General features: G+C 48.3%; 1 protein-coding gene across 1 annotated transcript in view; it reads right to left on the reverse strand.

The window, feature by feature from the left end:
- The window catches only part of LOC134968904 (solute carrier family 13 member 1-like), a 121323-nt gene extending 118754 nt beyond the window's left edge, over positions 1 to 2569 (reverse strand). Inside the window, exon 1 of the mRNA XM_063944475.1 lies at positions 2032 to 2569. Within this exon, the coding sequence (XP_063800545.1) occupies positions 2032 to 2208 (177 nt within the window). The 5' untranslated portion in view covers positions 2209 to 2569. The remainder of the gene's footprint in view (positions 1 to 2031) is intronic.
- Positions 2570 to 13772: the final 11203 nt, after the last annotated feature.

The raw sequence follows: 13772 nt of genomic DNA on the forward strand, positions 1-13772 counted from the left end.
ATACCGACACTTATTCTCCCTCGTGGGGGTCCACGACCCCCCTGGAGGGAAAATAAAATAGCGTGGCGCGCTACCGTGCCCGTAGCGTGGCGAGCGCAGCGAGCCCGCAAGGGGCTCATTTGCGCTCGCCACACTGTCGGTAAGCCGGCGGTCGGACTCCCGGCGCCAGTATGCTGGTCGCCGGGAGCCCGACCGCCGGCATACCATAGTGAACCCTCGCTCAAGAGGGGGGAAAATGGGCAAGAAACTTCACTATATTATTTATTTTATTTATTAACAGTTTCTTATATAGCGCAGCAAATTCCGTTGCGCTTTACAACTAGACACAATTAGAAGACAAAACGGGGTAAAAACAAACAGTCAGAGGTAGGAGGGCCCTGCTCGCAAGCTTACAATCTATAGCTAAGTGTGAACCCATCTTAAAGGCCCATACACACTTGACGACAAAATGAGCGACATCGCTCATTTTCCCCCTCCCTGAGCGACGTCGCTCATTTTATCGGCAAAAGTGTATGCAGCCAGCGACTACCGATGTGCGGCCCCACGGGTCGCCAACGATCGTCGCTGTCGGCAGGGCATGCATGCAGGATCTGGACTGTTGTCCACGACCTGCATGCATGGCTGGCGGAGGAGTGACGTCACTGAGCGGTATGAGCGGTCATATCGCTCAGTGTGTACAGTCGGCCGCCGACCGGCCGGCCCGGGAGGGGAAACATTAGACGACATCGCTCATCTAATGTGTACGGACCTTTAGACTTGGAGATAAAATGGAGAGATAAAGTAACAGCCAATCAGCTCCTAACTGCCATCTCACACGCTGTGTTTGCAAAATGACACTTAGAAGCTCATTGGTTGGTACTTTATCTCCGTCCACTTTTTCTCTCTTTAAGTTTTAGTAAACAAAAATGATTTACTAAATTAGTAAATGCACAGATGAAAAATTATACCGCTTTCACATCGCTAATGCCGGATCCCACCCGGTAAGAGAAACGTGTCCTTACCGGGTGGGATCCGGCATTTGCTCCCTTCTGCTGGCTTTCCGACCCGGCAATATACCGGGTCGGTTGCCATAGCAGCGGGGGGCGCAGCAGCAGCAGGGGCGGGGGTGGAGGCGGCGCCGGGAGATGAGCTCATCTCCTGCGCCGCCTCTCCCTATGCTGTGAATGGGAACCGTGTCGCATCGACACGGCTCCCATTCACACCGCACCTGACCCGGTAATCAACCCGGGTATAATCCTTCTTTTATACCGGGTTGAATTACCGGGTCAGGCGACCCGCTAATTCACAGAAAGCGCTTTCATATCGCACACTGACCCGTGTCGACACGGCAATATGCCGTGTCGATACCGGGTTATTTGTGCGATGTGAAGGGGTTATAAGTTAAAAATGTCCAAGTATTACCGCACACCGGCAATAATAGTATACAACTTTGGGGAAAGCTCACCTGCAGACCTACAACCCAGGACATGAGGCAGTAATCACCATACATACAGACATAACAGAGAACATGGCTACTTTGCATTACAAGGGTCAGTTTCTACGTATTAAAAAAAAAATTACAAATTCAAAACTTCAAAAGGGAAACTACTCAGAGAAACATGGCAGCATCTATAGGTTTATTATAGTGAGTGCCATGTAGACAGAACATAACAAATGGCAATGATACAATGGTTGGAATAATACAAAATCACTACTTAGCAAAGGAAGAAGTGATTAACCCAAAGAGCTTGCAATCTATTTCAAGCACTTGGAAACTGCCAGCTGCATGCACCCTTGAAAGAAAAAGGAGATGAGTTTGGTTAAATACTGTACAGACATTCCATTCAGACAGACAGATATACTGTAGTATACATAGCACAGTAGTGTCTGCTTGCCTGGCAGAGACCTTAGATGCCCCCATCACCACCACATCTAGCAGGGATGCTGGGCTGACTTGGCTTGTAAAGTTAATTGTAGGGTTCAGAGAAGCCCAGTATACAAGTGAGAGGCTGTATACCCCATGCACACAATGGCCATTAGCAATATCATTACCTTGCTCTGTGCTACCAGGGGCAGAGGAAGGAGCAGGAGAGGCAAAACAAAAGTAATGACGACATCTTTCTGCTGCCACAGCTGCTGCAATAGAGACATTGCCATGTGCAGGCACAGCAGTCCCGGGATCCAGATGGGTAAGGGATGCTCCAGAGGAGGCAGGTCTGGAGCATGCATCCAGGGAGGAGGCTGGAGCAGGGCCGGGGACTGGAGGTGCTATGTGCAGGATGAGCCTCTCACCGCCTCCTTTCTCCTCAGCATGTCTGTGTGCTATGCATATGACTAGCAGGGGGAAGAATGAGCCTGAGAGGGCTGTGCACCCTCCCCCACAAGATGGGCCGGCATTCAGTCACTAGTCTCAGGCGAGGGGAGAGGGCAGGGCCGGCCGCCTGCTCTGCACACACTGCCTGCCTGTCTGACTGTCACTAACAAAGGAGTCCTGCACATCAGTGCACAGTCCCCCTCACACGGTGCCACGTCATGGCCAGGCCCACCAAGCCCAGCATCCTGTCATGCTGGGGGATCACCCTATGCCTGGGGCTCCCCTCCCTCCCCATAGTGCTGCTGCTGCTCTGCAAATACTGCATTGTGTGCTGCCCACCTGAGGATGGGGATGTATAATACAATCCAGTCACACATCCTCTATGCATTCATATTAAATTCAGTGGGTCAGGCGTCTGGAGGAAGACTGTTCAGGAGAACACAGGATGACCTTCCTGCTCACAAGCTGCTATTCTAGAGAACACATTTGAGTGGTAGGACTATATAATTGGGCCTCTAAACCAGGCATGTCCAAACTTTGGCCTTCCAGCTGTTGAGAAACTACACATCCCAGCATGCCCTGACATAGCCTTAGCATTCTCTGACAGCAAAACTGTGTTAGGGCATGCTGGGATATGTAGTTTCACAACAGCTGGAGGGCCGCAGTTTGGACATGCCTGCTCTACACTATTTGCAGGAAATCATCTTCTTATATTGCACATGGGTGGTCATTCCGAGTTGATCGCTCGCTAGCAGTTTTTAGCAGCCGTGCAAACGCTATGCCGCCTCCCACTGGGAGTGTATTTTAGCTTGGCAGAAGTGCGAACGAAAGGATCGCAGAGCGGCTACAAAATAATGTTGTGCAGTTTCAGAGTAGCTTCAGACCTACTCAGCGCTTGCGATCACTTCAGACTGTTCAGTTCCGGATTTGACGTCACAAACACGCCCTGCGTTCTCACAGCCACGCCTGCGTTTTTCCGAACACTCCCTGAAAATGGTCAGTTGACACCCAGAAACGCCCACTTCATGTCAATCACTCTGCGCGGACATTGCGAATGAAAAGCTTCGCTAGACTATGTGTGAAACTACATCGGCTGTTGTGAAAGTACGTCGCGCGTGCGCATTGCGCCGCATGTGCAGAAGTGCCGCTTTTTCACTTAATCGCTGCACTGCGAACATTTTTATCTAGCGATCAACTCGGAATGACCCCCATAATATGGACATTCTGGACATATTATAAAATACTAGGGGCCTAATTCAGACCTGATCGCTGTCCTGCTAATTTTGCTGTCCTGCGATTAGATAGTCGCCGCCCAAAGGGAGTGTAAATTTACCCGTGCAAGTGTGCGATCGCATGTGTACGCCGTGCAAACATGTCCCTGTGTCAGTGGACAGCTGCAAATCCGTTCGCACCTCACTCACCATTGAATGATTTTTCCAGTGTGTGCAGTCTGTGCGCAGCCCAGGACTTACGCCTACAGTGCGCAGAGAACAGGCTGATCGGGGCCGGAGCTGACGTCAGACACCCTCCCAGAAAACACTTGGGTACGCCTGCGTTTTCCCTACCACTCCCAGAAAATGGACAGTTACCACCCACAAACAGCCTCTTCCTGTAAATCAGCATGTGATTGGCTGTGCAATCAAAGTTTTTCGCACCAGCTTGTCGCTGTTTGGCGATGCCTGCTTGGCAACACGTGTGCGCACTGCGGTGTATGCACAGCAGCGATCAGGTCTGAATCGGGCTCTATGTTATATAGTCTTATGATATGGCCATTAACCAAACTATGGCAACATCTCTTCTCTTATGTCAAAATATCTTCCAACTCAAAGATCTGCATCTCCCATCCCCACACATTACACCCCTTTTACACTCGCAGAAAAATCCCGGGATATTGCACGTGAAAGCGCATCATCCCGGGATTTTTGTGAGTGTGAATGGGTACAGGAACAATTTCCCGGGACGAGCATCCCGGGATTTCAACCCAGGTCTCGACCTGGGTCGAATCCGGGACCGTCCCGGGAAGCTGTGCAGTGTGAACAGGTATACCAGGTCAAGGCGACCCGGCACCCGTTCTCTGCATAGGAGGCGGTGCTTGGAGAAGGTTATCTCCAAGCACAGCCTCCGCTAGAGTCAGCTGTGACATCACCGACCCGGCAATATGTCGGGTCGGCCCGCTATTGTGAAAGGGTCATTCCCGGGAATGTATCCCGGCAAATATACCGGGACACATTCCCGGGAATGACCTTTCACTGCGAGTGTAAAAGGGGTATAACTCACTCCCACTCACGATTACAGGACTTCTCTTGGGCTGTACACACTCTGGAATGCCCTACCACGCACAATAATACTCTCCTTTAGTCTCCAAACCTCCAAGTGTTCTATGTAAACTCTCATCAGATAGGCTTATCAAATTCAGGAACCACCCACAAAACCTTCACAAACTTTCCTTTCTAATTACATACCTATGTATAGTCCACACATAACCTCATGTTTTCTCTTTTTTTTCACAAAAACTTTTCCTCTCAACTTTGTATTACAGATCGTTCTTCCAGCGCCTTTTCTGCCACCATCACTTTTAGACAAATTTATGCTCTATCTGAACCAAAAAGTAAGAGAGTATATTTGATGTGAGAGATAATTTATTTTTCCAGCACTCTACTCCCTAGCTGGATGAACCAGAGTAATCTTCTTAGTCCCTCTCAAAAAGAAGAAAAAAATATAGACATAGCGAGACGTAATAGATGACACCTCAGGATAAATTTCCTTTTATGTCCACCCTCACCAAAATCTGGTGAGTTGTGAACACATGAAGTTTCCTTCATCCCTCTTAACTGGATTTGGGTGTCTGGATACCGCCAAGCCTTTAAACATATAGGACCGAATGTAATGGAGTGCGGGACGGCCAGAGCTCAGAGATTCCGGCTGAATTTGTACGTTTTTTTAAAGCAGCAATCATTTACAAGGCAAAACCAACAGAGTTCAGACAGAATCTCGGAGCTCTGGCCATCTCATACTCCTATTACATTCGGCCCCTACTCTTGTCACTCATACACTCTTGGAGACAGACTTGCCTGATATCAGGTGGAATCGTTCATCAAAAGGTTTCTTTAATCCTGAACCATAGCTCTAAACCTTGATGCAAGGCGTATGTTGGTAACCTATTTCTTTCAACATAATCAGGACCCCTCTTTAATGAGGTAGAGTCCTTCCAAGTCTGACAAACTTATTTATTTATTATTTATTTATTAACAGTTTCTTATATAGCGCAACATATTCTGTTGCGCTTCACAATTAGAACAACAGTAATAGAATAAAACTGGGTAAAAAACAGACATAGAGGTAGAAAGGCCCTGCTCACAAGCTTACAATCTATAGGGAAATAAGCATTGATACACAAGGATAGATGCTACCTATTGCATAATGGTCCACCAGATTGCTAGGTTCTTAATGGGTTGTATGATATGATCACCCCACAATGTTGGCCAAGTGTCAGGAGGGTGTGAGAGTAAAGAAAGACAAGATATGTGAGGTTATGTGGACTGTACAGAGAGGATGTAATCAGATAGGGAAGCATTGAAGGTTATATGGCTGGGTCTGGAATCTGATAAGCTTGTCTGAAGAGATGAGTTTTCAGGGAACGTTTAAAGGTTTGGAGACTAGATGTGAGTTTTATTGTTCGTGGGAGGGCATTCCACAGAGTGGGAGAAGCCCGGATAAAGTCCCTCATTCCGAATTGTTCGCTCGCTAGCTGCTTTTAGCAGCATTGCACACGCTAGGCCGCCGCCCCCTGGGAGTGTATCTTAGCTTAGCCGAATAGCAAACAAAATATTAGCAAAACTGCTACTAAATAATTCCTTGCAGTTTCTGAGTAGCTCCAGACCTACTCACAGATTGCGATCAGCTCAGTCTGTTTAGTTCCTGGTTTGACGTCACAAACACGCTCTGCGTTTGGTCAGCCACTCCCCCGTTTCTCCAGACACTCCCGCGTTTTTCCCTGCCTGTCTGCGTTTTTTAGCACACTCCCGGAAAACGCTCAGTTACCACCCAGAAACGCTCCTTTCCTGTCAATCATTCACCGATCAGCAGTGCGACTGAAAAGCGCTGCAGGATCCACAGCAAATCTACTAAGTTTTTAGTTAAATAACTAAGCGCATGCGCCCTGCGTGCCTTGCACATGAACAATTAGCAACAAATCGCAGCATAGCGAAAATCGGCAACGAGTGAACAACTCGGAACGACCCCCAAAGTCCTGTAATTTTGAGTGGGAACAAGTAATGAGTGTGGATGAGAGACGTAGATCTTGTGCAGAGCGGAGAGGTCGGGTAGGGAGATTTGAGATGAGTGAGGAGATGTATGTTGGTGCAGTTTGGTTATTAGCCTTGTATGTAAGTAAAAGTATTTTATATTTAATACAGTAGAATACCGGTAACCAATGGAAGGACTGACAGAGCGGATCAGCAGATGATGAACGTCTAGCGAGGAAGATTAGCCTCGCAGCTGCATTCAAAATGGATTGTAGTGGTGAGAGCCTATGTTTGGGAAGACCGGTCAGGAGACTATTACAATAATCATTGCGGGAGATGATGAGAGCATGGATTAGAGTTTTTGCTGTGTCTTGTGTAAGATATGGTCGTATTTTGGATATGTTTCTTAGATATGATATGGTTTTTGCAAAAAATAAGGGTATTAAAACATATCCATAAAAAACTCCTACACAGGAAGTTAATATCCATCCCAATAGGTGTAATATCAAACAAAGGGCCTAATTCAGACCTGATCGCAGCAGCAAATTTGTTTGCTAATGGGCAAAACCATGGGGGTAATTCAGACTTGATCGTAGATGAAGAGTTGCTCCCTACCAGCCCAGCTCCTGCGCGCTGGCAGGGAGCTACCCATCGCTCTCCAGGGCACAGCGGGTGCGTGTGGTGGCACGCAGCCTCCGCCCCCCCAACACGGTTCACACACGCCTGCGTTGCCGGGACCGCGGCCCCAAAACGGCGCCCCCAACGCCGCCGGCCCGTCCCCTCCCGCCCAGAAAACGCCTCTGCCTGTAAATCAGGCAGAGGCAATCGCTGGGCTGAGATGCCAATCGCATCTCTGGCAGGCGCCGGCGCCTGCACAGTTCAGACCTGAAACCGCACAGCAACGATCAGGTCTGAATTAGCCCCCATGTGCAGTGCAGATGGGGCAGATATAACATGTGCAGAGAGAGTTAGATTTGGGTGGGGTATGTTCAATCTGAAATCTAAATTGCAGTGTAAAAATAATGCAGCCAGTATTTACCCTGCACAGAAACAAAATAACCCACCCAAATCTAACTCTCTCTGCACATGTTACATCTGCCCCCCCCCCCCCCCTGCAGTGCACATGGTTTTGCCCATTAGCTAACAATTTTACTGCTGTAATCAAGTCTGAATTAGGCCCAAAATCCGCCCTAGTCATCCAACTACCTAGGATAGCTGGTAGATAGAGGCTACAGACAGATCAAAAAAATTATCTTTGTTAGGGATAAACTTATTCACCACCAACGTGTGTCCCTAAGCAAGGATGATTTGGCCTAATTCAGAGTTGATCGCAGCAGCAAATTTGTTAGCAGTTGGGCAAAACCATGGGGTTTATTCCGTGTTGTTCGCTCGCTAGCTGCTTTTAGCAGCATTGCACACGCTAGGCCGCCGCCCTCTGGGAGTGTATCTTAGTTTAGCAGAATAGCGAACAAAATATTAGCAAAACTGCTACTAAATAATTTTTTGCAGTTTCTGAGTAGCTCCAGACCTACTCCTAGATTGCGATCACCTCAGTCCGTTTAGTTCCTGGTTTGACGTCACAAACACGCCCTGCGTTCAGCCAGCCACTCCCCCGTTTCTCCAGACACTCCCGCGTTTTTCCCTGACATGCCTGCGTTTTTTAGCACACTCTTGGAAAAGGGTTCACTATGGTATGCCGGCGGTCGGGCTCCCAGCGACCAGCATACCAACGCCGGGAGCCCGACCGCCGGCTTACCATCAGTGTGGCGAGTGCAAATGAGCCCCTTGCGGGCTTGCTGCGCTCGCCACGCTACGGGCATGTTGCACGCTATTTTATTCTCCCTCCAGGGGGGTCGTGGACCCCCACGATGGAGAATAAGTGTCGGTATGCCGGCTGTCGGGATGCCGGCGCCGGTATACTGTGCGCCGTCAGTCTGCATACTGAAGACCAACCCCGGAAAACGCTCAGTTACCACCCAGAAACGCCCCTTTCCTGTTAATCATTCACCGATCACCAGTGCGACTGAAAAGCGTTGTTTGAACACCAGCAAATCTAAATAGTTTTGCATGCGCAGTTAGCAACAAATCGCAGCATAGCGAAAATCGGCAACGAGCGAACAACTCGGAATGACCCCCCCCATGTGCACTGCAGGGGGGGCAGATATAACATGTAGAATCAGAATCGGTTTATTGGCAAGTATATCAGTACATAATACACAAGGAATTTGTTTCCGATGACCACAGCTCTCAGATACATGACATGACATAACATAGGGAAGAGAAGCATGACGGATACTTGAGTACATGTTACGTGTATGACATGAAATGGGCTAGACAGTTATTGAATTAATCAAGATAGTTGCTTGGGGAAAGAAACTGTTCCTGTGTCTAGCAGTTCTCACCTGCTGCAAGCTGTACCGTCTGCCAGATGGCAGCCGATGGAATAGGACGTGAGCTTGGTGGGAGTGGTCGTCAATGATCCTTCCCGCCCGCTTCCTGATCCTTTCCCAATAGATATCCTCAATTGACGGGAGATTTGTCCCTATGATTTTTTCTGCTACCCTTCCGATTCGCTGTAGTCTGTTCCTCTCATGAGTTGAGGGAGAGCCAAACCACACTATTATCAAGGAGCAGAGAACAGATTGAATAATTGCAGAGTAAAAGAGGATCAGAAGTTACTGCGGAAGTTTGAACTTCCTAAGTTGTCGTAAGAAGTACAACCTCTGCTGGGCTTTTTCCACAATGCCATCGATGTTAGACTTCCACCTCAGATATTTGGCTATCATGGAGCCTAGAAATCTGAAGGATTCTTCCACCGTTACCGTATTGTCTGTAATTGTTAGTGGGGAGAGTGTAGGGGGGTGCTTCCTGAAGTCAACAATCATTTCAACCATTTTTGATGAATTTAACTGTAGATTGTTTGTTCCTGTAAGCAGACTCCTCCCCATCCGTAATGAGACCAATTAGTGTGGTGTCATCCGCAAATTTGAGGAGTTTCACAGATGTGTCTGCAGAAGAGCAGTCATTGGTGTAGAGAGAGAAGAGGAAGGAAGAAAGAACACACCCCTGGGGTGTACCCATACTAGTAGTCCTAACCCCAGACATGAATTTCCCCATTTTGACTCGCTGCTCTCTATCCGTTAAGAAGTTCACCACCAAGGAGCATAGCATTTCGGGGACACCTAAGCAGTGCATCTTTGATTGCAGCAGTCCAGAATGCAGAGCTGAAGTCCACGAACAGGACCCTTGCATAGCCTCCTGGCAAATCTAGGTGCTGCAGGATGAAGTGCAGGCCCAGATTTACAGCATCCTTCGCCGATCTGTTAGCCCTGTAAAACAAACTGCAGAGGATCTAGGAGGGAACCTACCGTGGACTTTAAGTGAGTCAGTACTAGACCCTCCATCATCTTCATCACCACCAATGTTAGTGCTACTGATCTGTAGTTGTTCAGGTCTCCGGAGGAGGAAGGTTTCTCCGGCACTGGAATGATGAGCAAGTGCTTGAAGCAAGCTGGGACCACACCAGTTCTGAGCGACATGCTGAAGATAGCCGAACTGGGGAACTATACTTGAGTACCATGGGGATGTCCCAAAGCTCCCAAACGGGTGGGAGAGTGCTGAGACCCCTGTAAAACCGCCTGACCAAACTGAAGGTTATCCTTGGCCAAGGTGTTGAACCAATAGAATTTCACAAAAGTGTTTGAACCAGACCAAGTAGCAGCTCGGCACAACTGTAAGGCCGAGACACCACAGGTAGCTGCCCAGGAAGAGCTCACAGATCTCGTCAAGTGGGCCTGAATAGACGTTGGCAAAGGCAAAGCAGCCGAAGTATAGGCCTGTTGAATGGTCAACCTGAGCCAACAAGCAATTGATTGCTTAGAAGCCGGACATCCAATCTTGGAGGCATCATAAAAGAGAAACAACGAATCAGATTTCTGATGACTAGCCGTCCTCTTGACATAAATCTTCAGAGCCCTCACCACATCCAAGGACTGTGGCCCAATGGACGCACCATACAACACCGGAACCACAATGGGCTGTTTCAAATGAAAAGCTGAAACAACTTTTGGCAAAAACCGAGGTAGGGTCCTGAGTTCCGCCCTGTCTTCATGAAAAACTCAAATAAGGGCTCTTACAGGATAAGGCCCTCAATTCAGAGACACATCTGGCAGACTCCAAACCAGTCCAATTAAAGAAAGGACATAGCCACATTGAGATCCCATGGAGCCGTGGGAGGTATGAAGGGCGGTTGCATATGAAGAACTCCTTTTAGCAAAGTTTGTACATCCGGCAACATGGCAAGTTGTTTTTGGAAGAAGATAAAGAGCGCCGAAATCTGGACTTTGATGGCGCCTAAACATAGGCCTATATCCACTCCCGCTTGCAGGAAAAATAGAAAACGACCAATTCTAAATTCCACGGGAGAAACCTTTCTACTTTCACACCAGGAAACATACTTTTTCCAGATACGATGATAATGTTTTGACGTAACCTTCTTCCTGTCCTGGACCATGGTGTAAATAACACGGGAGGGAAGACCTTTTCTTACTAGAATCTCCCTCTCAACTTCCAAGCCATCAAACGCTACGTTGTAAGTCTGGATAGACAAACGGACCTTGTTGAAAAAGATCCTTTTGGAGCGGCAGTGGCCAGGGATCTTCCAAAGCCATGGTTAGGAGGTCCAAATACTATGGCCGTCGAGGCCAATCCGGGGCAATTACAATTGCTTGAACACTTTCCATTCTTAGTCTTTTTAGAACCCTTGGGATTAGCGGCAGAGGAGGGAACTGGTACGTCCATGGTGGGAGGGAACTGGTACGTCCATGGTGTCGTCAGCGCATCCACTGCTACAGCCTGCGTATCCCTCATTCTGGAACAGTAACGGCAAAGCTTCTTGTTGAGACAAGAAGCCATCAGATCTTTTGGCGGACAGCTCCACCGGTGAATTAACTGTTGAAACACCTGGGGAAGTAGGCCCCATTCCCCCGGATGGAGGTCGTGCCTGCTGGGGAAGTCCGCTTCCCAGTTGTCCACCCCTGGAATGAGTATGGCTGAGATGGCCCTTGCATTGGCCTCCGGACAGAGGAGGATTTTTGACACTTCTTGCATCGCCCCTGTGCTTCTTGTTCCCCCTTGTCGGTTTATGTACGCCAAGGCCATGGCATTGCCCGATTGAACCTGGATCGCCTGATCCTTCAGGAGATGGGAAGCTTGCAGAAGAGCATTGTAAATTTCCTTAAGTTCCAGGACATTTATCGGAAGAGAAGATTCCTGATTTGACCATAGCCCCTGGAACTGGGCCACTTGGGTCACAGCCCCCCAACCCCCGAGGCTGGCATCCGTTGTCAGTAGAATCCTCGAGTGGATATTGAAATTGCTGCCTACTACCAGGTGAGGAACTTTTAGCCACCATAATAGAGAAATCCGGGCTTTTGGCGATAAGGTCACTTCCTGATGCATATGAAGGTGAAACCTCGACCATTTGTCCAGCAGATCCAGGTGAAATGGCTTGGCATGAAATCTGCCGTATTGGATTGCCTCGTAAGCAGCAACCATCCTGTCCAGCAAGCAGATGCAAAGATGTATGGATACCTTGCGAGGACGGAGCACCGAGCAGACCATCCTGGATAGCCAAGGCCTTGTCCATCGGGAGAAACACCTTTTGAGACACTGTATCCAGTATCATTCCCAGGACCTGAAGACGTTGGGTCGATTCCAGGTGAGATTTCTGAAAATTTAGGATCCACCCATGATCCATAAGCAGACGAGTCGTCAGATCGATGCTGTGCTGTAGACGCTCCCTGGACATAGCCTTTATCAAGAGATCGTCCAAGTAGGGGACAATGTTGACTCCCATCATGCGCAGTTGCAGCATCATCTCCTCCATGACTTTGGCGATGACCCTTGGAGCTGTGGACTATCCAGAGGGCAAATGGTCATCCAGGATGGCGAACCTGAGGTAAGCTGATGAGGGGGCCACATGGGAATGTGTAGGTAAGCATCCTTGGCATCTAGAGATACCAGGAATTCCCCATCCTCCAGACCGGACACCCTTGCCCGCAGAGATTCCATCTTGAATTTGAACACCCGCAGATACGGGTTTAGAGACTTAAGGCTTAAGATGGGTCACACCGAACCGTCTGGTTTTGGAATAACAAAAAGACTGGAGTAAAAATCCATATTTTGTAACGGAGGAGGTACTGAAACCACCAGCCCTGTCCACAAAAGTTTTTGAATAGCCTCTTGCAAGGTAACTTTTGCAGCGAGCAAAACTGGTAAGCCAGATTTGAAAAATCTGTGAGGAGGAAGTGCTTGAAATTCCAGCCGGTATTCCTGGAAAATGAGGTCCCTCACCCAACTAAATGTCGCCTTGCTGTTGGGACCAACCGTCACACGGAAGGCTTAGCGGCAGGGGATCTGGTGGTCTGGTCCAGGGATGCAGCAGTTGCAGGTTTACGGGACTTACCGTGAGATCCTCTCGGAGTGGTGGAGACTCCCCGGCCCCTGCCTCTGAACCTTGCCACACGAAGTGACTGCAAGGAGGGTCCTGTGTAAGAACGTCTCGCAGGTGGCGCAGACGACAGCAGATAGGTAGACTTACCTGCCGTTGCCTGGGAGATCCATTTATTTAATTTGTCTTTAAACAAGGCATCACCTGTAAAGGGGAGATTTTCTACACCCTTTTTGTAATCAGCATCTGCTGACCATTTACGTAACTACAGAGGTCTGTTTTCACGAACCAGCCATAGCAGTAGTGCAGCCATTTATCTTACACCAGTGGTTCCCAAACTGTGTGCCGTGGTTCCCTGGGGTGCCTCGGGACACTTGCAGGGGTGCCTTGGATTGGTGGTCCAGGACCAATTCAAATTATTTATGGTCAATGTAATAGGCAAAACTAGTGCTAGTAGCTGTCAGTCATAAAATATGGGGACAAACAGAAGCAAGTCTTGTCCCTCACCACACAATTGAACCTAAGGATGACATATAAACACAATCTACTTAATTTAATATTTTTTTCTAAATTTCTCAATAAGAAATTTTTGGCCTAGGGGTGCCGTGAAAAAAATTCTGATACTCTAGGGCGCCGTGATTCAAAAAAGTTTGGAAACCACTGTCTTACACAATTCCTTAATAGACTTGCTCATAAAATTTGCAGCATCCTGTATGTGTTGAAGCAGTGTAATGGCCTCATCCCTGGGGCAGAGTGTCTAATCCATTAATAATATTATCGGACC

This window comes from Pseudophryne corroboree, chromosome 11, assembly GCF_028390025.1.
Source record: "Pseudophryne corroboree isolate aPseCor3 chromosome 11, aPseCor3.hap2, whole genome shotgun sequence".
NCBI lineage: Eukaryota > Metazoa > Chordata > Amphibia > Anura > Myobatrachidae > Pseudophryne > Pseudophryne corroboree.